The sequence below is a fragment of the Monodelphis domestica genome, chromosome 1 (assembly GCF_027887165.1).
Source record: "Monodelphis domestica isolate mMonDom1 chromosome 1, mMonDom1.pri, whole genome shotgun sequence".
Classification (NCBI taxonomy): domain Eukaryota; kingdom Metazoa; phylum Chordata; class Mammalia; order Didelphimorphia; family Didelphidae; genus Monodelphis; species Monodelphis domestica.
This window is the reverse complement of record NC_077227.1, coordinates 89578964-89604911: the sequence shown is the minus strand read 5'-3', so window position 1 is coordinate 89604911 and position 25948 is coordinate 89578964. Positions and strand designations below refer to the sequence as shown.

The following is a 25948-nucleotide window of genomic DNA, read 5'->3' as shown; positions in this document are numbered from 1 at the left end:
GTTTATTCATTACACGCTTGCCATAATTTAGCATTAATAGAGTAGTTGAATAATGAGTCTATCTACAAACTGATTCAAGAATCAAAGTCTCTTCAAGCTAGACTTCCTATCCAGAGAGCTAAGATTATGTAGGTATATTTCTTCCAATACCTAGCATAGCACTCTCCATTCATAAAACCATACCTATTTTTGATATGGAACCACTTGCTAATGCCAAGGACTTTGGTGGCACAAACTTTCTGTTCTAGACCAATTAGTAGCTGAGGCTGCTGGCGAGGCAAGGGCTACAGCACCAAGAGAAATAGCCTCCAAATTGCATCTGCTCTGGATTGCTTCCCTGGATGATGACAACAGAATTGGGCTAGAAACTAGGGTAATCTAGGATAATTTTTATTTGCAGGCTATTGGGCTCAGGGATACTGAATTATCTCTCTTATTATCATGTGCTAGATGAGAAAGTATTTTTAAAAGAATGACCTCAGATAGTATATGTTTATTTTTTTGTTTTATTTATATTTTGTTTTGTTTATATGTTTATTTTTATTTTTATTTTGTTTTTACCTTTACATTCAGCCTAAACTGTTCCACCGAATATGTTGAAGTATTTGATGGGAGCCTAACTTCCATATCTTTGGGGAAAAAGTGTAATGGATTTAGCGTCACATACAGGTCAACCTCAAACATCATGACCATTGTGTTCTCCAGAAAATCACGCTCTTCTAATTCTTGGATTGATGCCTATTACTATGCAGAGATGGATGGTAAGTGTGAGTGAGGTTTAGATAACCCCTGTCACCTAGGTCAGAACTATTAAATAAGGCATATTAATTTCTGTGTTGAGCTACTCAAAAATATAAACCAATGTCATAATTAATTTGAGAGGATTTTGGACCTCTCACAGGAGAAGGGGGAGGGGAGAAGTATATTCTTATAGAATGATCAACATTCAAAAGTAAAATTTGTCCCAATAGTAAGGGATTATTTAAATATCCAGATGTTTCGTGTGATTTAACCGTGTTGGATGTCTTCTGCCCCTCCTCCAGTTCCATACTTCATTCAGACATCTGTGTATTCTTATCATTTTATTAAAGGGAAATGTCTATAATAAGCCTTTTGGAATTAATTAATATATTATATGTATGGATGTGGATATATACATATATGTTTGGGTGTGAGTGTTAACAGAAAAATATTTATATATATATGCCATGTAAGTTGCAGATACAATAATTTCTAATCAGAAAATGAAAAGAAAGTCATGAATGAGAGAAAACTTCATTGAGGAGATGACTTTTGTGCTGACATTTAAAGATAGATAGACTTTAGACATCCGTAGAAGGGGATTTCAGAAAGAATCTTCAGAAAGAAGAATGATCAGAAGTGCCAAGTTAGTCATTCAATGTAGTATCTAGGCAGTAGTGAGAGCAAAAAAAGTGACACCTCTTCCATAGTTGTTTAGAGGTTCACCCAAAGATAAATTTTGGTTAGGTCTAAAATTTGGTTAGGGAAAATAATATAGAATATTTTTTTAATTACAGATTTGGAGTGAGAGAACATGGGTTTGGATTCCAGTTTTACTGTTCTACAACACTGGAAAAGTCTCTTAAACCCTCTTCATTTCAGTTTTTTATGTTATATCCAGCTCTAAATCTCTGATTCAATAGCTTACTAACTAGCCACATAACAGAACTGATTTTTTTAATCACTGGGTTGACCAGTTGTTGAATGGCCTAATCTATAGGCCAACCATGAAGTGGATAATAGATCATATGAAAAAGATTCAGAGTTTTGAATTGGTCTATCTTTCAATATGTGTCCTCATGAGGATATGATAGCTAGGAAATCAAATATAACATTAAGTTACAATAATATATGCTGTGTGCAAGAATAAGGAATTGATGGTCCTGCTGACCTCTGTCCTCCTTAGACCCCATCTCTAGAACCAGGTTTGGTTTTATGTGCCACGATTTTGGAAAGACTGATAAACTGAAACATCCAGAGGAGGATAATCAAGATGATAAAAGGCTTTGAGGTTATGCCATGGAAAGATCAACAGATGAAAGAACTGGTAATATTTAGCCTAGATAAGATGAAAGAACTGGTAATATTTAGCCTAGATAAGAGAAGGTTTATAGGAGGCATGATACCTCAATTTTCAAGGAATTGAAGATTTATCACATGGAAGAGGGGTTAGATTTCTTCAGCTTGGCCTCAGAAGACAAAGTAGATGCAAAGCATGGAAGTCACAAAGAAGGAGATTTAGGCTTGATGGAAGAAACAATTTCCTAATGATTAGAGCAATTCAAAATGTTTGGGGCCTTTTTTAAAGAAAACTGGACCAGATATTTCTGAAGTTCCTTCCAGCTCTGAAAATTCTGTGAAGTAGATTAGTTGAATTGATGTCTCATAGAGATATAGCCTTTGTTCTAGTAGAGTATTTCTCTTTGTGCCAGAAGCCTTCTATATGACCAGATCTGGTTGTTCTCTGTGTATCTCTGAGGGAGAAGAGCAAATAGGTAGAAGGCCTTGCAGGCCATCACTTTATCTCCTCTTCCTTAGCAGAGAACTTGTGATTCTCACAAATTACCAAATGTCTCACTTGTAATTGAAGGGCTCCACTTAGCCAGTGAGCAAAAAATTCAAGGTAATATTTATAAGTATTGTACATAGATGAAACCCTTGTATTTTACTTTAAAGGGCACAAAAAAGTTTGATGATATTGCCTCTGCCTAGAAGGGGCTTATAATCTAGTAAATTTCTTCTATGTTTAAAAAATAAACAGAACAAATTCCATGTTTATTACATGTTGGGTCATTGGATTTACATGACCATTCTTAGATGTCATCAGAGTAGATGTGATTCATAAGGTCATAATACTCTCCTATTACCCAATTTTCCTTGGCATCAACTAAAACATCTCATTTCTGTGATATGAGACACCGAGGGTAGCCTGCTCATAGTAAGAACTTAATAAAATTTTGTTGTTGAATTGTTTGACTGTCTTTATCTACTTAATAGTTCTGCTTTCTAGGTAGAAATGGAAATTTATCATATGCATACTGATCCATCGCATTTTTGTTAGTTTATCTCCATTCTACGAGATTTATTACTAAGGAGTCAGAATGATCTTAAATTTACTTTCCCAAACGTTTCCTCAGTTCTTTGCAAATGTACCCTAAATGAAATGAATTTGTTATTCTAGCCTGAGCTGATACAAAATTAGTGAAGTAGCCTAGTTTTCCCCTGGTTTTCTGTTCCCCCCACTCCGATCTCAGGTATTCTCCATTTCATACTCTATTCTTGCAAATATCTGCTAAGACGTTATTAGCTGCAAAGAAATTAAGGTATGACCCTTTCCTCATTAATGTCCATGGGGTCATAAACAGGCTTCTGAAATGACAAATAGGCTTTCAAGACTTAATGAAGTTCTTTTAAGACTGAAATTATAGACAATGGAGTTAACATTTGTAGGCAATAGATCTTGCCTTATATAGATCATTATATAATTTCATTCATCTAACTTGTGTAACTCTTATCTCAATGCAGTAGATAGAGGGCAAAGTTAAACTCCTTAAGGGCAGAGGCTTGTATTTATTTTTGCTTGTATTTATTTTGCATAGTGCCTATCATGTTGGAGGTGGCACATCAATGTTTGTGGAATTGAACTGTGCCTGCAGATTGGGAAAGGAGCCTTCTGAGATATGGCTAGATACCTGGGGTTTCGAGGTTGGGAGGATCCAGTCTATGGATGGTGCATGGAACTAGAGAGGAGATGGCCTCAAGAGAGGAAGGCATCATTTGAGAAAATTAGAATCAATCATGACATTTCCCTGGGAAAGTAGAAAAGAAAAAAATGGAAGAACTATGGAACTAGAGAATAAATAAAATACTGAATAAATAAAAATTAAGAAGACTGCTTCTTGACAAGGAGAGCAAAATGGAGAATAAGAAAAATAGCAAAGAGAAAGGAATGGGGCTCGGTGAGAGATAAAATGTGTCAATGAGAGATCTTTTGGAATTTAGGAAGAGGAAGTATAACCTAGACAGAGGAATCTGGATAGTATGGTATTTGGCTACATGAAAGGAAGGTGATTATTGTCTATGAAAGTGTGAGACCTTAAAGTCTTGTGTAAAGCTCACTGACATTTTTCATGAATATAAATGATGCAAATTCCAATATTGACTTTTCCTGTTGTTTTAATTTTCTAGATTCTCCAACAATTACAGTCCCAACACGTAAGTAATACTTTTTTATTCTAGTCAAAGCTATGATGCAATAGAGGAGTTGTTTGTGGATTTTTGGATCTTTGTGAAGGAAGGAAAGAAGATTGTGGAAGGATACAATAATAGTGCCAATACTATCAGCTGTTTTATTTTCTGGTTGCTATATCTTGTGCTCAGTTTCTGCTTCCCCACACTTCCAAGTTTAGATTTGGTACCCAATACTGTTAAATTAGGATAAGTAGGAGGTAGCAAGGTTTCAGTCTTGAGACTCAAGGAGCCCTGATTCTAAGAAGGCTCAACCATTAGCATTTGTATAGCCTCAGGCACATCATTAAGAATCGCTAATTGGTAGAATGCTTAACTTTGAATCAATAAGCCCTGCATTGAAATCTTGCTTCTGACACACATAAAAGCTGTGGCAAGTTAACCATTCTGAGTCACACTTTCTTCATTTACAAAATGGGGATCATAAAACTTGTAGTATATCCTTCTGTGAGAATCAAATGAGAAAATAGATGGAAGGTGCTTTGAAAAATCTCAAAATACTTTATTAATATTAGTTATTTCTATTAATATCTCTGGGGCTCAGTTTCTTCATCTATGGGTGGTAATTATAATATGATAATAGTGGGAATCATAATGTCCATTTTATAAGTTGATTTGACAAGATCTATGATTTTGTTTGTATAGGGAGATCCCCAAACAGAACTTCTATCAATACTGATGGGTGCTGTTTTCCAACTTATTCTTAGAGAATTGTTTAGGTGTATTGGGAATCTAAGTGACTTACTCAAGATCACATAGCCACCATGCAGACCTTGAATTCAGGTCTTCCAAGGACAGTTCTTCATCCACCACATCATTTTTCTTCTCTACTAGCATTTTTTTTGTGTGTGTGTGTGTGAGGATTAGATAGATGTAGAAATGCTTTGATAAGAATAAATGATATACACATACATATTGTTGTTCAGTCATTCAGTCATGTTTGACTCTTCATGACCCCATCTAAAGTTTTCTTAGCAAAGATACTAGAATGGTTTCCATTTTCTTCTCCAACTCATTTGACAGATGAGGAAACTAAAGTGAACATGGTTAAGTGACTTTCCCAGTACTACACAGTTAATAAGTGTTTAAGGTTAGATTTGAACTCAGGAGAGGAGTATTACTCCAAGCCTGACACTCTATCCATTGTGCTATGTAACTAACTACACACACACACACAAAACACATAAACACACTCACAAACATGGGTGTGCATGTGTGCTTACACACATAATGCAAATATATGTATGTATATTTGTACACATATATAATAAAGTGTTATTATGTTATGTTATATTCATTATGTGATCAAATGCACTATTATAGGGATTGCATAGTGTGATAGAATACCTTGGCACCAAGGGACCAGAATTTAAGTCCTTAGCCTTGCCCCTTACCAGCTATGTGGCCACAGACCTTCATCACTTCACCCCTCATTTTCTTTTTGCATCAAATGAGAAGCATTAACAAGCTGGTCTGATCTTTAGCTTTCAAATTCTCTGATTGTAAGATAATTGTACTAAATCATTAAGATTAACAATGGTTAAACCCTGATTCTCCTCCAAATTAGATGCTGAAGATGTTACTCAAGAGGCCAATGGTTGGGGTAAACTAGTCCTATGCAGACGTTAATAGATATTTCATCAGTTCATCTAAATGGCAAATGCAACTCAGAGGGTTCATCTAGACAAAATTGTATAAGAAAAAAGGCAAGAGTAAGAGGATATGGAGAAATTAAGGGTAGAATTCCAAAGAAATGCATGGATCAAAGACTATTACAACTACATTGATCTTCTCCAATTCTTATTTTATTGGAAGTTTTACTGATAACTTGAATAAGTATATAAGTTATAAGCATCACAGGCAGTAATTGAGTTGAATACAAGTATTTTGTTTTTTTTCAATTTGATCATATTACCTCTGGTCCTTCCTGCCCCTCCCTACTTTGTTCCAGATCAACCTTGTGGAGGCTTACTTCTCAATCTGAAAGGAACGTTTTCTAGCCCACCATCCCTGGAAAACTATACACACCATGTGCAATGTTTCTGGGAGATTGAAGTGCTAAAGACACAACACATAATGATTACCCTGAATGTCTCTGAGTAAGTAAGAAGACAACTGAATTATTGACATTAAGAAAACTCTCAGGCCATCTTTAACTGGAGAGGATCTTAATTGGTTTGTTGCATATTGATTTCTATCAGATTTTGCATTTTATTACCTTAGGTTGTTCATATGGAAGCTCCAGTACCTTTATATTACTGCTGTAGGAAGAATAGGACTAAATCTGGTCAATTGAAAATCCAATTTTAATTGCCTTTTGCCATATGGAATTACAATCCTCAAGAGAATTGAAAAATTAGCAGAACTGCTCTTGTCACTTCTAAATTCCTTTTATGTACTCTTGTCTCCTTCTTGATTTACAGAATATTAGGGCTAGTAAGAAACCTTAGAGATCATCTAGTCCAATTTCATTTGAGGAACAACATGGGAGAATGCTGGATTTGGAGTAAGAATACATTGTTCAAATCCTACTCTATTACTTGAAACCTAAATGACCTTGGGCAAGTAATTTATCCTCTCTTCCTCTTGGATTTCTCAACTTTATAATGAAGGATGGTCCCATGAATTTTAGTAGATAGAAATGATTTGTCCAAGATCATACAGTGAAAAGAATGTTGAAATTTAAAAAACCTGATGACTCTCAGCCTGGTGCTACCTTCTGCACTAGACTATCTCTCAGGATGTTGTGGCAAAAAAAGACAACTTGCATTTGCAAGTCATCAGAAGCTTTATTTGATAACCCAGAAAACACAGATACCTCTCATTGCAGGATTATATGTGAGAGAAAAGAAGGTATTCCTACCCCTACCAGCTGAAAGAAGCCTTTTGAACTCTAAAAAAAATAAAAGTTTCTATTTACATTAGCCTTGATTGTGGGTTTATGTGCATTAAAGCCAGGCCACAGAATTTTAGCATTGTTTAGCCTACAAAACTGTCAATTTATTAGCCTGATAGCACAGACTGAGATAAAGAAGTTTGTGAGAGCAAGGACAAAGACATCACTCTGAGAAAACCAGAAGCCAGTGTCTAAAAATGAGTTACTCATGCCAAAAGAGGGACGATAAAACTGAGCCCCAGAGACCCCCTATGGGGGGCGGAAATCTGTTCATTGAAATTCTAATGTGTTAGTGACAGTGTATTGTTCTTCTGACAGGATGATGTTAGACCTAAGGGTGGGATCTCTAAAGGTGGAATTGGGATACCATTGAACCTATGTAGGGTGCTCCATTAACACATTTTCTCTAGGGTGTCCATCCTAAGTACACAAGTTGGTAATGACATTCCCTCTTGGATATCACACAGTACTTTGGTTTTTAACTCCCTAATACACATATCAAATAAGGATATATAGTTAGCTGTGTTGGTATAATCTCCTAATAGAATAAAATCACAATCGTCTCATTCTCCAGGCAAGCCTTTGAACAAAGAGGATCCCATTGTTTTGCCTGTACCATAGATTGAAGTTATCTGATCATTTGTGTCCAAAGTAAATTTTTATTGATATCTTTTGTTTTTACATCACTTACATTTCCCACTGGATCTCTTTCTCTTCTTCTTCTAGAGAATTATCCCTTATAATAAAAGAAGAAAAAGGAAGAAGGAAAAAAAGTTCAATGAAAGAAACCAACATATCCAAATCTAACATTATATTCAGTGTTCCATATATTTGTTACCCCATCTTTGCAAAGAATCAGGAGAGGAGGGGGCAGCTGGGTAGCTCAGTGGATTGAGAGCCAGTCCTAGAGACAGGAGGTCCTAGGTTCAAATCTGGCCTAAGCCACTTCCCAGCTGTGTGACCCTGGGCAAGTCACTTGACCCCCATTGCCTAGCCCTTACCACTCTTCTGCCTTGGAGCCAATACACAGTATTGACTCCAAGACGGAAGGTAAGGGTTTTTATAAAAAAAAAATTTTAAATAAAAAAAAAAGAATCAGGAGAGGAGATTATCTTCTTTTTTAAAAGTCTAGACAACAATCACCAAGTCATTTGTGTCTATATGATACAAAAGAAATTTATTGAGTTTATACATTTTCAGTTAGTTGTTTTTTGATGACATTTTGATAGAGCCTCCTTAAAGAATATAACATCAGAATAAAAATTTAAATAAGAAAAGCACATCATTAGTTTTAGGACACCAAAGAATGTAAATCTTCTCTAGGGCAGAGGTTCTCAAAGTTTGGATACCTAAGACCTTTCAGGTGAGCCATTAGATCAAAATTACTTTCATGGTAATATTAAGATATTTCCATTTCTAATATAGAAAATAAACAGAGAAATAGTCCACTAAAACACTTTTGGGAGTCTTCAATAATTTTTAATAGTATCAAAGGACTGACCCAAAAGTTTGATAACTTTCCCTAAGGAGTAGAGAAAAATCTCCCATTTCTCCATTCTAATGATCAGGTCTATGGGAAGCTTTGTAGTACAGAAGAAAGTTCACTGACTTTGGCATCTTCAGTTTAAGTTTTTGACTTGAATTCTGGCTGTATCACTTACAAGTTGTGTGACCTTAGGAAAGTTGCTAGACTTCTCTGAGACTTAGGTTTTTCATCTGTAAAATGGGGATGAGAATACCTGCCCCAGTTTATCCTGAAGCATTGCTTGCTGTTGAGGGCTACATGACAAATAGTATGATGGACTTTTTAAAATGTAAGGATTACATTTGTAAAAATCAGACATTATTATGCAAAAAGAGTAAAATCCAAAAGTTTTTAGCACCTATCATATACCCGTCATAGTATTCACCTCCTCCATTTGACTTCTGATAAGGCTTAGCTCTTTTGGCGCTCAGAACTCCTGAGCTCAAGCAACCCCTCAACCTCAGCTTCCACCAATAGCAGAGATTATAGGCATGTACCACCATGTTCAACTATATAATTTCTCTTGAAAAAGTTGGCCACTAATATATGAATATCCAAAATGCCTGAGTGATGATATAACCCACATTTTAATTTCAACTTCACAGCCCTGAACACTCCCTTAGCTGTATTTCGAGTTATGTTGACATCTTTGATGGATACCAGAACTCATCTGTACCGCTGGGGCGTTTCTGTGATGCTTTCAATGCAACATTTTTGTCTTCTTCCAACAAGATGAAAATACAATTTGTTACTGACGCATCTGCCTCCAAAAATGGATTCCAGGCTTCTTATTTTGCTCTTCCACAGGATAATAATGACACAGGCAAGCAAAAAAAGAAAGATGTTTTGTCTCCACACCCCTACTCTTTCTCTTGCTCACCAATCTCAGGTTGCCTAAGTGCCAGAGGAAAACAAAACCAAATCATCTCTTTAATAATTCGTGTTCATATCTACTCTTACTATCTTTGTGCAGCAAAATGTTATTCAATCTAAGCCTCAGTCCAAATTCTTGACATTGTGTATTTTCTTTTTTCTCAGTTTAGGAGATTTGGGTGGTATGTGAGGAAAGAAAGAGAACGGAGAAAAAAAAATTAATTGCCCACTTCAGAGAGGCAACATTCAGCTGAAATAACAGCAAAAGTAATTCATGTTCATGCAATACTTTAAAGTTACTAAATTCTTTACATATATTATCTCATTTGATCCTTAAAACAATATCATGAGATAGGTAGCAAAAGTGTTATTATACTCATTTTATAAAAGAGTTCATTGAGGTTGACAAGGGCAACTGATCTGCCCAGTCACATAGCCAGTAAATAGTAGGGACATCATTGAAACTTGGGTCTTCTGACACCATATTCAGTCTTCTGTCCACTATGCTATATTGCCTCAGATTAAATCATGTAGTTAAGTAGTCATATTCATGTTATATAGGCAACAAAGTTTAGTGGATAAATTGTTAGATTTAGATTCAGGATGACCTGGATTCAAATCCTGATACTGACACTTATTTTCTGTTTAAGTAAATCTTTAAATCTGTGTGTGCTTTATAGATTTTAGTAATTTCCTAGAGTTAATCTATTGGGGCATGTGTAGTATTACAAATGAAGGAGGGTAAGTTCTACATCTGGAATTATGTATGCCATCGAAATTAGAGATGCATAATGAATTCATGTTACAAATGTATTTGGGAACCTTGTATTTCTTTCAGTAATTTAGTTGAGAACTATAGGAAAATCCTAGTGGAGAATGTGATTAGATTGGGCAGGGGACTAACACCTAATAGCTGATGATCCCTACTATTTCCTCAGTGCTATACAGGCAAGGACATTACAGTCATCTGTTCCTGAATCCCCCTTACAATGTATCTCTGAAATAAGCAACAATTGTTATCTCTACAGTTGAGACCCAGATTCATAAAGTAGTTGCAATTTAGCAACTCAGACAGGACTGTAAGACTACAAGCCAAATTTCTGTTCTGTTGCTCAATCCAAAGGAGCCATTCCTTGCCTCTTTAGAATATCCCAAATCCAATTTAGCAACATGGACAAATCTGGAAGTGAAGCTCATATTTCTCTTCAGGGACAGTTTTCAGTCTTGCCTAAATAAGAAAACTTGCCCATCACCTAAATCCAGTGATCCTGATTCTGATGAATGACTTCAGAAAAACTGAGCCACTCTAAATTCATTAAACTTAGTTCCCAAACCACCATTCCCCAGCAGGTACCAGAAAACCTCTGTGTTTGGTTTCATCACACTTGGTAGTGCATTTTTTATTATATTTATATAACAATATATACTTTTCAAAGATTGATTCAAAACAGAATCATAGCTTAATCAGGATTTGAACTTAGACTTCTCATGATTCAAAGTCCAGTGTTCTATCTACTATTCCAGCACTGGTGATGGTTTTCAAGTTTGTGTGCCCAAACTGCAACTTCAAGCTGCCTCTTAGCCCCCCCCACATTACCCCAGAGAGAGGAGGGAGGAAATACTTGCTTTGGGCAGCTGGAAAGATGGGCAAGGCAGGCAAAAAATGTCCTCAGGTGCTGGGAAGAGGGGGAATGGAGCAGTTCCCCTGTGCCATCTGGGCACATGTGCCAAGTCTTCACCAATGCTGCACTATTCCATGATTCCTCTAAAGGAACTTTAAAAATCATCCATTCCAAATCCCTCATTTGATAGACAGATGAGAAAATGGAGACTCAGAAAAGTCACAGAGATTATCTAAGGTCATACAAGTAGTAACTAGAAGAGCCAGGATTCAGATTTTGTTCTCACTTCAAATCCAGAGCTCTATCCATTGTGCTATGTTTCGTTTCATAATAATCTCACCTGACCCCAACTAATCCTCACAAAACTGCTTTATGTCTGATGAATGCTATTATTTGTATCTGACAAATGAAGTAATTGAGGCTCAGAGAGGTTAAATAATTTGGCAAAGACTACACAGATAGCAAGTGGCAGAATTTGTTCTAGGACTCAGAATTCTTATATAATAATATGTTCTTTTTTCTTTTCTTTTCTACTAGCACTGTCATGCACAGATAATCAAATGTATGTAGCAATCAACAGGCAATATCTACAGTCACTGGGTTATAATATTCAGCATATAACTTTGAACAATGGTGCATCCTGTGGGCCTGACATCTCCCTAAGTTACATAATATTCTTGATTCCATTTGAAGGTTGTGGTACTTTCATAGAGGTGAGAAATTATGAACCTGAATTCAAGTCTCAGTACAATCAAGCCATAGAACTCTAGAATTGGAGGGCATGAGGAGTCATAGGGACTCTTGAGAACATTAAGTCCTACTTTGTCATATGAGAGATCATTAAACTTTGACCTAGTGAGATGAATAGTAAATAATAATTCACAGATATGTAATATTGTAAGGATTACAAAGCATTTATTCCATAAAAAATCCAATAAGGTAAATAAGATAGGCATTATCAATTTGACAGAGTGACCACTAAGACTTGGCATGATTAAGCAACTTGCCCAAGGTCACACAACCAGTAAGCATCATGATCAAGATGCTAGATATATATATGTATATATATACATATATATACATATATATACACACAGTGAACATGAACGTTCCACCATACTCCTCCATCTTGCCAAAGATCACAGAGTTAATAAATGATGGAGCTGGGCCAAGAACACAGCTCTTTCCATTCCATATTCAATGGCTTTCCAATGTTTCACTGTTTATCCCCTTTCAGCTTCTCTCAATGAAGATTATTCATCAGATTCACTTATAAGAAATGTTGTATATTCTTACCATCCCTGCTTGCCCCATAAATGAAATGAAATTTTCCAAAATGAAAATATTCACTAATTTAAATGCCAATCTCAGAAAATAATTAGGAAGTCAAATTCAGTTACAATAAATGTGTGTCTGAGTATAATATGTATATGTAAATATGTATATGTAGGTATGCTTCCATTTCATGAATGTTAGGGAACAGTGCCTTCAAGATCTAGCAAACCCATGCAAAAATGTTTGGCCTTCCTTTCATACCAGAAAAGGTCTGATTTTTTTCTTTTTCATTTATGCAGTGTTTATAGTAAAATAAATTGTGTACATTTATGACATTAAAAGGTAAAATGTATTGATAGTATATAATAGTATACATATATTTATGTATTTCTGAGTTTCTAAATTTTTTGTACTATCTTCTGGTTTTTGCATGTCATCTCCAGATTTCACAAAATGCTCCCTGAATTCCTATTTAATTTCTTTTATCAATCTATTAAAATAGCAATGAGGAAAGTCATGATGTTGAAGGAATATATTTATATATCTTAACAGTTTTCTGAAAAGTTTTTGTAATTTTTAAATTGTAAGTGAAGGCAATATAGAAAAACATAAATTATACTTTAATACAAAAATAGAATGATTCTTATTTCAATTGGACTGCGGTTCTGTGAGTCATAGAATATACAATACATAGAATATAGAAAATTGTGCTGGCTAATATTTCCCAACCTTAGCTATTCTCTCTCCTCTCTACAGAGAGTTAAAGGCTGAAGGTAGAAGGTAGAATGTATATGTATAATTTATCTACATATATTTATATGTGTATATATTTCAAATAGACTTACAAATAATTTTCATACAAGCCAACATTTTATCCCAGGCCACTAACTTTCCATTGGCTTGATAAAGAATTAGACCAGGGCCTTTGACTTCTAACAATACATATCTAGTAACCAACTAAGGACTTCATCCTCCCTGTGGTATACAGAACACAAAAACACCACATTATGATTCAGCAGCAGCTTCCTCAAACAGAGGAAAATATATGAAATCATGATGTTGAGGATGAAATATCAGATCCCTGGACAGTATCAAGATACATTTCCTTAGAGTTATTTTTCTTATTTTTCCATAAAAAGGTCTAGAATTATAAACTTCAGAAACAACTTTTCAGGTACTGAAGATGGGTCCAATAAAATAATCCCCAAAGGGTGGGAACTTATATTGGAGGTATATCTTTCCTATTTCTCTCCTTTCCACCCTGAAGTATGGCTGCCATGTAGAATTTGTTAAATTGTTTAGATTTTAGCTGTGGTGAGCTTGGATATTTCAACATGCAATAGAGCACAGTGTGTTGCATATAAAAAGCACTTTAATAATGTTTATTGATTGATTGATATTGATTAGCATCATAATTAGGATCTTGCTTGTTGATTACCGAGTCAGCACCATGAACAGCAGTCAATTCTTTGCTGAAAAAGATTATCTTTCTATTTGGGTCTACCACTTTTCATTCGTCACTGGATCTGAAAAAAGACTTCATGCTATAAAATGGTGCAATGTTATTGCTCTAAATTCCAATTATACTTATGCCTATACATAGCACAAATGACTAAAGCTTAAAAGTATACAAGGTTTTCTGGAAGAACTGGTATCTATGAGCAATGATCATATAGCAATGAGAGTGATTTTTTTAGGAGTGAGTAAAGAAAATACCCACTTGCTATATCCTCTCACCTTGTGCATTCTTAAAACTATATACAAGTAATGTTTTTAATATAATCCTCTCTTCTTTAGCATGAAAGATGGAAACAAACCACCTCTCAACCTAGATGTTTTCCTTCTAGAATAATTTTTCTTAGAAACCACTATATTTAAAATATAACCATGCACAGGAAAATAGAGGGAAGGAAAACTCTTCTTTCTTGGCTCTTCAAAGCAACTTAGAGAGAAGCCCAGATTTTGAAGAGCCAGAGGCTGGTCTATGGGAGTCAGGGAGACTACTCTCAGGCATGAAGGGTAAAAACATTAGGAAAGAAGAGGGGCTAGAAGGTAGAAAAGACAAAAGTAAATAAGGAACAAATTCTTTGTCACAGATAGGCCACTTGAAGGCAACAGGGAGCTATCACTTGTGTGATGGTCTGGAGTGGTTGGAGTGGAATAAAAGAATTTAAAGTTCAAAATTAATATCTCACATTTTCCAGGGTAAAAAATTGAAGTTTCTAAGGAGGATTTGACTATATATTGGATTTTTATTACTTTTTACTTTAAGCTCTTTTGATAGAAAATAGTTCCTAAAACCTTGATTTATTTTTGTCTTTGGTTGCACAAGGAAAAAAATGACACCATCATCTACTACAATGTGATTTTCACAAGTCAAACCGATGCAATCATTACCAGAAAAAGGATTTTCCACTTGCATCTCTTCTGCAAAATGAGAAATAATAACATGGTAGAAGTCAAATACTTGACAGATGGATCCATTGATATTTCCAGAAGTCAGGATGGTCATTATCACTTGAATGCCTCCTTTTATAAATCTTCATTGTTTGAACATCCAGTGATTGAATCTCCGTACTATGTAGAACTCAACCAAGATGTTTTCTTGCAAATCGTGCTAAGCTACCTTCAATCAAATCTGATACTTTCTGTAGATACTTGTGTGGCTTCTCCCTATGCTGATGGTTTTAGATATTTGACTTATGATTTAATTCGAAATAGGTAAGAACTCTAAATAATTTTTAAAAATTGTTAATTTCCTATAGATTATGATCAACAGAAGTAGAGGATTAATCAAAGGGAATTCTCTTTGTCTACTGTCTCCATACACTAAAACCAATTTGAAAAGAAAATGAACAAATTTAGTCAACTTGATGCTTATAAAAATTCTCTAGTTAGTAAGAGCAATAATGGCAACAGTTTGCATTTGATGCTTTGAGAAGTGAAGTAATGTGCTTAAGGTCATGTGAGTAATAAGTGAATAAGAATAGATTATAAGCTTTCTTACTCCAAGTCAGGGCTCAGTCCATTATGCAGCACTGTCTTTTTTTTTTTTTTTGTGAACTGAGTACTTAATGAAATACAATTCAATTGAAATTAAAATAATCACTTGTCTGAATTCAATCCTTATTAGCAAGGAAGAGTGAGCACTAATACAACTATTTGATAAATATAAAATGGGAAATATTTAAAGGGTTTTGGACATAGTAATGATCCAATGAAAGAAATATAAATGTGGTACTAATGTAAATATGAAGAAAAAAATTGGACTTAGGATGATCAACCAGAAAACTGTCATGCTAATCCAGGAAAAAAATGATAAGGACCTGGAAAAACTAAGTGGTGGTTATGGAAATTAATAGAAAGGACTAGGTGAAAAGGCATTTTTAAAAAAGAATTAAGGACATAGATATGTTGGACCCAGAGAGAGTGAAGGAAAACACATCATCTTCCTCTTCATTTATATTTTATTATGGTCCTCCCACACATATTTCTATCCTATGGAGGACACAAACCAGTATGAGGCATTATTTCTGATATTTAGGGAAGTTTAATTGTCATATAAGGGAGATGAGGTACATAAAATAAAAAAAATAATTCAGAGAAATAAACACTGACCAATAAATCCAGTAAGGTCTTAGTATATGTCATAGGAACTCATATGATGGATAAATCATAATAGCTTGATAAGACAGGGAAGGCTTCATGTTGTAGGTAAAACTTCATATAGCCATATTAATGTCTAAATAGGGCTTGCTAAGTTGATAGATGGCACTTCAGGAAGTAGGAAAAGAATGGGAGTAGAAACAGAGATGACAATGTACAGAATCCTTCTAGGTAAAGCTGAATAGATCTCTTTAAAAGGATTGGAGAATTTATGTAAAAGAATAATGAAATATAGAGATAAGAGGAAGGGTGTAGCCAGATTGTGGAAGACTGAATATGAAGCTAAAAAGGTTTTTGACATTATTCAGTTCTCAAGGGGAGTGTATTTTAGGTCTTTTGAGACATTGATATGAAATGTTTCAGGAAGATGATTGCAGTAGTTCCAGAATAGATTAGGAGGGGCAGAGATCATTTATGAATTTGTTGTCACAGTCCAAGAGTAAAATGCTGAAGGTTAAGTGAATTGGTTGTAGTAATGGGAATGGAATGGAAGAGAAAACAAACTAACATAACTTACTGACAAATTGGATGTGGGTCATGGAGAGAGGGCAGCAGATGACTCCAGGGTGTTCCATTTGACTGTCTGAAAAAATGGTGGCAACATGGATGAAAACAAAGTTCTCAAGAGGGAGATGAATTTCAGTGAAAGATGAATTTAGCTTATTATATGTTGAATTTAAGATAATGTTGGGATTTCCACATTGAAATATACAGAAGTCAGTTAGAAATGTGAGATGAGGGCTCAGAAAGGAGATCACTTAGAGATAGTCATGGCAGTCATCCAGAAAGATAGAATATTTGAAAATACAATATCTTGTAACTTCATAAAATGTATGTGTAAAATTGTTATTACATATAATTGGGAAAACTTCTTTTAATAAGAAAACATTATTTTCGATGAACTATCAGGTGGGGGCAAAAAATAACTCCAAAGTTTCAGGTATGAATGGCTAGAAGCTTGGTGGCCCCATTTGTAAGCTGGGATGGTGAGTCGAAGTGGAATATTTCTCCACTATTATTTGCATTTCTCTTCCGTCATCTTCTTTAGTCAAGAGTTATACTTCTTGTTAGCAACATAGCCTTCTTCCTTCTAAATATGAAGTAACATTGTGCTTCAGAAATTTTGTCTCAGATATCCCCTTATGTCAAACCAACAGATGAAATGTCTCATCTCACTTTGATTTTTGTTTTCCAGATGTGTGAAAGACTCTAGCTACAGTACTTACTCTTCTCCAAGCCCAAATATTGTCAGGTTTTCATTTAAGGTCTTCAGGTTTCTTAAGCATCATAATGAAGTTTATCTGCAGTGTCGAATGCTCATTTGCAAAGCATCTGCCTCCTCTCAGTGCCTACGAGGCTGCACATCTAAACCCAAGCGAGAAACACAACCTGATTGGGACCACTTGGATATTGTGGTGGGACCAATTCGTCTAAAAAAGGAAACATCTCTGGATAAAAAGCCTGGTAATTGGAACTTATCTGTCTCTGTGTAAATTCTTCATAACCCAAACTCTTTCTACCTTTCCAGTTTCTTGCACATTCATTCCCTCTATACACTATGATTTAGATAACCTGGCTTCCTTTCTGTCTCATCCACCTGAAATTCCACCTTATGAATCACTGCCTTTTCTTAAAAAAAAAAAAACCCTTTTCCATCTTATAACCCAAACTTAGTATTGGTTACAAGTCAGAAGAATGGTAAGGGCTAGGTAACTGGGGTTTAATGACTTGCCCAGGGTCACACAGTGTCTGAGGCTAGAGTTGAATCCAAGAATTAATTTCTTCAGGACTCTCTATTCACTGAGACATCTAGTTGCCCTGATTCCTGCCTTTTCATTGGCTACCTCCATGCCTGTAGTGCTCTACATTTGTCTCACATTCAATTTATATTTGTCTAGCATGCCTGAAGTTCTAGCATTTGTCTTTTGGCTTCTCTAACTTCCAACAAGCTTCAGCTCAAAGCTTATCTTCTGCAAGAGTGCTTTCCTGGTCTCTTCAACTGCTAGCATCTTCTCTTCTCGTGTTACCTTCTTTCTACTCTGATTCTATCTTTCTACCATCCCTCTCTCCCTCTTCTTCCATATATATGTATATGTATAAATATGTGTGTATAAAATGTATACATCAATCTATTTATGTATTATCTCCTCCATTAGAAAGAACTATGAGGGGAAGAAATGTTTTTGCTTTTCTTTGTATCTCCATCAGCACACTACCTGGCACAGCATAAATGCGTAAATAGTTAATAAGTGCTTGTTGCCTAACTGCATGTAAACAATGTGCTTGCTTTTGCAATCATGAACCTTCAAAGGAAGTTTCAAAGTATTTAACTAAGTATTTATTACTAACACAAAGAGATCCACCTCATTTTAAGGTATTCTCTGCAAGCTTTAAAATCACTAGATGAAAACTATGAGTACTAAATAATATCAAACATTGGAAACAACTAGATGGTTTACTTGTATGAAGTAGACATGAAATTCATATAGGGCTGCCTTTGTAACTCCATTTTAAGTATATCTAAATTTACCTGTATAAGCCAGAAAACAGTATATCATAGTAGAGTTTTGGACTGGGGGATCAAATCTTGCCTTAGATCTTTTCTAGCTGTGTGACCCTGGACAAATTATTTATCTCCTCTGAGCTTCAGTTTCATCATCTGTGAAATGGGAATGACAATAGTACTCCCCCCACCCACCCCTTGGGTTTATGTAATGATTATATAAGATTATGTATGTAAAGTGTTTTTTAAATCTTAAAGATATCTATAAATATTATTTCCAAGGCAACTAGGTAACCCAGAGGATGAAATGCCAGGTCTAGAATCAGGCAGATTCTTCTTCCTGAGTTCAAATTCAATCTGAGGTACTTACTAACTGTGTGACTCTAGGTGAGTCACTTAATCCCTGTTTGACTCAGTCTCCTCATTTATAAAATGAGTTGGAGAAGGAAATAGCAAATTACATCAATAATCTTTACCAAGAAACCCCAAATGGGGTCATGAAGAGTTAGAAATTACTGAACCCATTCAGCAACAACAAAAATTATTTGTTCAAAGTCTGGAAAATTGTACTCATTCTTATTATATTTTGTAGCAATCACATAATTATTATAGCAAATTCATACAATTAGAAAATAAAATCAATTTATCTGATAAAATAACTACCTCTATATTTCACTAAAAGGTCCTAATAAATCATCATCTGCAATTTAGTTCAATACATTAAGCACCATCCTTCCAGATATTCCATGAGTTTTTATTAGAATCCTACATAATCTGGAAAATGAATTTATTACATTCCCCAATGTTGATTTAATGTCAGTGTTGCTACCAATGATGATAATGTATATAGCTAAAGTGAATTATTTGACCTCCAAATTTTTTTACCTGAGGCACTTGGATCCTGATATTCTAATTGGTGACTTCCTCTCCTGACCTGCTATTTCAGGAAAATTCCCAACTTCTCTTCACTTCCTACCTTTTGTCTATCTCCTTGATAGCCTTATCAACCAATTTACTGCAGAAGACATACCCATCCCACTCCTATTTTTCCAGTTTTAGACCCATGATCAAATCAACTCTGCTACCATTCCTGAGTTAAGTATATAAACCTAGTCTCCTATGGACCCTTTTATCATCCCTGTAGCTTTTAGATCCAAAGCATTCCTCTTTGGCCAATAAGTGTTGTCATCCTCTATTAGAATGTAAGTTCCTTGATGGTAGGGACTATATGTGATACTATATTTATATCCCTGGGGCTTAGCACATTGCTTGGCATATGCTTTTGTTATTTATTTATTCTCATAACACTTTATTAAGTGGTTTCTTCACAACCACCTTGGCAGATAGGCATGACAAACATTATTCCAATTTTACCAATGAAAAAAGTGTTAGAGATCTTCAGTGATTTGCCTTCAAACAGGTGAGTTCCTAACTTTAATCTTAATTATAGGGCTTAAAATGTTTGGATATATAATGGAAACCTAGGTCTTCCAATTCCAAATCCAAAATTTTTTCCATTTTCATACTTGGCCTTAATGATTTCTTGAAAAGAAAAAAAATCAATGGATAGAGTGGTTTAAAGGGAATAAAAAAAATAATCAGTGGAAAGGATGGCTTAAAGAGAACTTACTTAGAACCAGATTTCATTTCAAATCCCAGCTCTCCTACTTACTACCCCGAGCACATATCTAAGCCTTGATTTAAGAGCAAAGTCCAATGCCACTTAATTTTCTAATTTTCCATCATGGTATGAATTGATGCTGATTCCCTAAAGTGTATGACACTTCTTCTCTTGCTTTGCAGCCATGGATGGGTAGTTTCCTGGACCACCTTATGATAATGGAAGAAGACACACTTTCTGACTGGTGGATTTAAAATGTGTTGCTACTGAAATAAATCTATTAAAAAGGAACTAGGGTAAAAAAATTAAATGGATCTGAGAGCAAGAATATCTTCAAGTTGGAATATGTTTCTGAAAAGTTAGTTTATGGTAGTTTCCAGAATTTGCAGTCATGTAGAAGAGAGAACAATTATTCTGAAAAAGGTAAAGGCATAATAACAAAGGGTTTTCTGTGTGTTATGAAAGGTAACAATAAATGAATATATTCCATATAACTGCTGAGTATTTTAGTATTGACTTTGAGTTGGATTTCTCACCTTTGGAAAAAGTGCTATCTTCCTCTTGTCTATCGGCCTTTTCCTCCCAGGGTTCTTTCACTATGCTGTCTTCCCTTTTCACTACCCTGCTTCCATTTTTTACCTACTCCTCTAAAGGACCATCCCAGACTCACTTCTCTGAGGCAGTTCCATTGCCTTGTTGGATGCCTCTGATGCTAATCTCTTATTGGCCTTTCTAATCAAGAACTGGTACAGTGGAAAGAATGTTACACCTGGACCTGAGTTTGAATGCCCTTTGAATGCCTTTACTACCTTGTATGGTATTAGACAGATAACTAGATGATGCACTGGCAAGGGTGCTGGGGCATGAGTCAGGAAGCCATAAACTGAAGTTAAGCCTCAGACTCTTACTAGCTATCTGGCCCTGGGCAAGTCACTTAACCCAGTTTACATCAGTTTTCTCATCTATAAAATGAGCTGGAGAAGGAAATGGCAAATCACTCTATTATCTTTGCCAATAAAACCCCAAAGGGGATCATGAAGAGTAAGACATGGCTGAAAATGACAACATGATATTGAACAATTCATTTAACCTCTTTTGGTCTTACTTTGAAATGAAATTCTTACATAATACCTTTCAGCTCTACACCAATGATCCTATGATCCCATGGAGTATAAAACCAGAAGAACTGACCACTTTCTGGATGGGATAAATCTCAGGGATGATCAATGAGACAAATAGGTGGATGCCCAATTTGCCTGCATGGATAGATGCTTAAATGTGCTTCTGGGATCTTTGAATATTATTGTTGTAAGGGAGTATAAAAATTATTCTGATACCTTTTTTTAACAGATGATAAATCTGAGGTTCAAGAATATAATGACCCAGAATCAGACTTTCATTTTAACTTTCAGGTCTCAAGTCTGTACATGACTGTCTCATGATGGCCTGTTAACTCAAACAAACAAGACAAGAGCAGATTAGGAGATTTCCATGCATGAGAGAGCACTTTTTTTTTTTTTACAAATAAAGTGGATTGTGACCAAGCTCATACTTTTCTTTATAAATTGGTGATTAAATATTTAGAAATGAGCACAAGCCAGATTTGAAGATTAGATGTGCATGCTGCCATGGAAAGAAGACTGGAATCAGAATTCATATCATGGAATCAAATCCTGGTACTGACTCTTGCTGACCTATGTAACCTTAGGCAAGTAATTTCCCTCCCGAAGGCCTTACTTTCCTCATATATAAAACAAGAAGATGTTGGATCAACTGATTTTTAAGGTTCTTCTTTACATTCTAACTTGCTTTAAAATTACCAGGAAAGCTAGGCTTTTGGATACTAAAATATCAAAAATTTAATGTATGTAAAAAACAAAGAATTTGTGGTTTGGGCAGAAACTCGGAGTGGAAATTCCCCCTGTTGATACAGATTATGACCTGTCAATGTTTTATGCCATGGGAAGTAGTCTGGGGTGCAGAGAGAATAAGAGACTTCACCAGGGTCAAAGAGCTCTTATCGGAGGTAGATATGAATTTATGTTTTCATAAGAACAGGGATGAGTGAGCTATAGTTTGGGTATTACTAGCTCTGTGATTTGGGGCAACTCATTTCAACTATCTGGACCTGCTTATACATCTTTAAAATGAAAGCACTGGATTAGATGATTTTAAAGTCCCTTCCAGTCCTATCATGTAATGAGTTGTTATTTAAAATGCAACATCTCTGTAGGAGATTGATGTCAGTAAGTGATAAATGGCCAAGGCAGCCAGCATCCTAGCACCCCATCTATGATCTAACACTATTTAATGTCCTACCCCTTCCCCCACACCAAGTTTCTTTAGTTCTTAGCATCCTAGAGCCATAGAATGCGAGAGTTGGAAGGCAGAGATCATTTAATCCATTCCCCAACTTTGTAGGGAGCATTCTAACTCCTTCTCCTTCTAGAGTAGGGATGTGCCTTCCTTAAAACCATTGAGCTTATTGACAGTAGAACCAGGAGTAGAATTCAGATCCTGTTAGTCTTGGGCCAATGAACTTTGAATCATGTAATTTGAAACTGTTGTATAGAGAAAAGAGAAGGAATACTGAATTTGATTCAGAAGGCCTGAGGTTCAAATCTCAGCATTTCTTGGTACTAGCTATATGGCCTTGGATAAGTCACTTCCTCATTTTTTAAAAGAGGGGGTTAAACCAATTTATGTCCAGGGACCCTCCTAGATCTACTTCCTATGATTTTTGACTACAAGATTTTTATTGAACAGGGTGGCTTTAGCCATGTTGGGAAATGGTATACAAATGCCTAGTTTCTTGGTGAAGAGAATGGCTCACCAGATGATTAATGACAGAATTTCTCATTTCAAATGGAATTGTGAACCAAAAGATGTTTGAAAACAAGATCTTCAGGTTAGAACTCCTGGTGCATGTTTTATAATGATTCCGAAGTCCTGAATAGGAAAGCCAGGGTCCTCACCAGAAGCATGTGGAAGTGAGGAAAGAAACCAAAGACCAGAAGAAAAACAAACACATCCAAACATAATGTTAAACTGGGAAATAAGTAGAACTTTAAGAGTAAGGAGAATCTTCAGTAGCAATTTGAAGACAATTTTTCCAATGACCCTCTTTATTCGAGAGTAATAACTTCATGTTATCATTGAGATGAATTCGTGTAGATTTGTAATTTTGACTTAACAAAAGCAGGTCACCAGGGAATTCAAAGGGCAGGAAACGTATGCGATTTGTGTGTCCTGTTATTTTGCGCTCTAGTTTCTTCTTTAGGTCAAATGTTTTTGTTTCATTTGGTTTGGTTGTGAAGGGTTTTATGCGTTCATCTTCCTTGAAGATTACATTCATTTTTATTTTTGTTTTATTATCTTTTGAGGATGCCTCATCATCAGCATCTCTTTCTTGACATGCTGCTTTGGAATCTGGACCTACAGCTGGTAGAAATGAGCCACGATGGAATTGATCAGTATATTCCCAGTCTTTCAGTCCTCGGGCCAATTTCATCCTTTCTATGTGCTTATTGATAGTTGTCTTCTCTCTACTTGGCACTTGAAGTTCTTCTCGTGGAACAATTATTCTAGCAGTCCATGTTTTTTCCATATTTTTCTTCCCAGTATTTAGAAGAGAGTATACCTCTTTATATTCCATTGCTTTTTTGTAATCTGGTGATTTCTGCCTGAGCTCCTTCAGCATCTTCTCTTCCTCTTTCTGTTTCTGAGCCAAAAGCCTTCTAGTGGCTACTGTATGCACACCACCTAAACGCTGTTAAAGTGAAGCAAATAACTTAAAACCACCCCTTGTTTTCCCACAGAAAAGCCACAGGAACAATAGGCAGAGAGTTACATGCTTGTAACAAGGAAAAGACATTGGGCAATAATGAAATAGATAGTTGTCTGCCCTCCTAACTTCATCACTAACTGTTTCCTACATCCCTCACTGGACCACAAACCTATTTCATTGCATTCCAAGAATGTATGAGTTGATTGTATTCAGACCTTTAAAAGAATAACAATTTGGAACATGAAAAAGTAGTTGGCAAATTTTGACAGTGAAAACTATATTCAAACCTTGACTTTGTTCCTTACTTCCTACTTGGACTAAGGTTAAATAGCATAACCTCTTCAGACTTCATTTTTCTCACCTACAAAATAAAGGGGTAGGACTAAATTGTTAGCTAATAGTCCTTTTATGGTAGACTCTATGACCCTACTTGGAAAAATTATTCTAGCTGTTGAATTCTTTACTATTGTTCCCTCTACTACAGCTCACATTTGTCTGAAGTGGCCCTTCCCCTGGAGGAAATCCTACTGGACTTACCAAGATTTCTTTTTCCAAAGGAGAATATTTACCAAGGGCAATACGTGGGTCACCTCCATAATATTTCATCCATATGCTAAAAAAAACAGAAAGAAAAGGAATTTTAAAGCCAGGAGAATAATTTCAAAAGTTTTCGCTCAAATTTTTTTTTCAAAGTTCTATCAAAGAATACTCTTTGGACATTAACCAGACAAATGGGAAAGTGACTTTATCCAGGGAAATCTGTAAATGTCTGTATGATGGGAAAGAGATGAAGCATTCAAATCTTTATAGTTTTTCTCTGGAATGAATGGAAGAAAGGCGTACATTATAGTTACCTTAATAATGACTCTAGATTCAAATCATCTGCACTTAACAGCGGGTCTTTTTTATGACATGAAACCTCAGTAGCCCCTGACTTTAGATGCTTCTTCATGATAATCTTCCTCTTGGCAGTCTGCCTTTCTCAAACCCTCTGTTCCACAATGCTTTGTTCTGGTTTCCATTCTCCAATTATCTGTTATCCATTCCCCAGGATGGAAATATTGCTACTTAAAATTGTGGCTTTGGGTTTATGGAGAAGAGAGGTTAATGGGAAGTTAGATGAAGGTCACAAAAGGAAAGGCACATTCCTTACATCATAAATGGTCTAGATTGAAACTATTGTGAGGTCTGATGCCAGGACAACACATGATCTTCTAGGGGTGAAATTAGTACCACCAGCAGCTTCCCTCTTCCTTCAGCGTCCTCCTTAGTCATACCTGCCATTCTCCTTGAGACAGTATTTTGAGCTAAATTGAGAGACATCATCACAGATTACAAGTGAAAGAGTTAACTTCTCTCAGAGATGAGCAATTAATTGAAAGGCAATGTGATGTAAAAGAGACAATCCTAAACTTGGGAGTCAGAAGATTAGGGCTTGATCCCTGGCTCTAATATTCCCTAGTTCTGTGACCCAATGATAAAAACATTATTTACCTCAGTTTTACAATATGCAAATTAGGAATAATGATACTTCACTATTTACTTCACAAGGTTGTTATGAAGTAAGAGTGCTACAAACCTGAAAGTATACAAATAAGATCCTAATAACTATAATTAACTAAAAGAGTCATAGGAATGTTTTATACAGACAAGTTACCTTTCATACCCCAAAATATAATTTTTCAGCATTAGTCAAAGAGTTCTGGTATTCAAAAGCCTTGCTGTCTTACAGAAGAGGACACAAACTGCCGAGAAACCAAGAAAAGTTTCTATTTAGTCTTCTGGAATTACAAACATTAGCAGTTCATTTTATGATGAGATTAAAGCTCAGAGAACCCTAAGTGAATTTTTCTTGGTCTTGAAGTCAGTAAATATTGGAGCAGGACCTGGAACCCAAGTTTCCTGACTCTG

The 25948-nt window shown here is 35.6% G+C and overlaps 2 protein-coding genes and 1 long non-coding RNA gene across 3 annotated transcripts; 2 read left to right on the top strand and 1 right to left on the bottom strand.

Moving 5' to 3' along the window:
- The first annotated feature begins 4208 nt into the window (after nt 1-4208).
- Nucleotides 4209-9766, top strand: LOC130455091 (uncharacterized). Its single transcript, XR_008912971.1, has 3 exons — nt 4209-4236; nt 6221-6368; nt 9296-9766. It is a non-coding gene; the product is annotated as an uncharacterized LOC130455091 (long non-coding RNA).
- Nucleotides 9767-11726: 1960 nt separating this feature from the next.
- LOC103097651 (deleted in malignant brain tumors 1 protein-like) lies at nt 11727-20736 on the top strand. The gene is made up of 4 exons (XM_007478860.3): nt 11727-11898; nt 14793-15181; nt 17322-17590; nt 20433-20736. The coding sequence occupies exons 1-4, from the start codon at nt 11746-11748 to the stop codon at nt 20444-20446; spliced, it is 825 nt and encodes a 274-aa protein (XP_007478922.2). The 5' UTR covers nt 11727-11745; the 3' UTR covers nt 20447-20736.
- Nucleotides 20737-23293: 2557 nt separating this feature from the next.
- C1H10orf120 (chromosome 1 C10orf120 homolog) lies at nt 23294-25155 on the bottom strand. Its single transcript, XM_007478861.3, has 3 exons — nt 24892-25155; nt 24575-24650; nt 23294-24019 (listed from the first exon to the last, which is right to left on the bottom strand). Exons 1-3 carry the CDS (start codon nt 24987-24989, stop codon nt 23318-23320), a joined length of 876 nt encoding a protein of 291 aa, XP_007478923.1. The 5' UTR covers nt 24990-25155; the 3' UTR covers nt 23294-23317.
- Between the last annotated feature and the right edge of the window lie 793 nt (nt 25156-25948).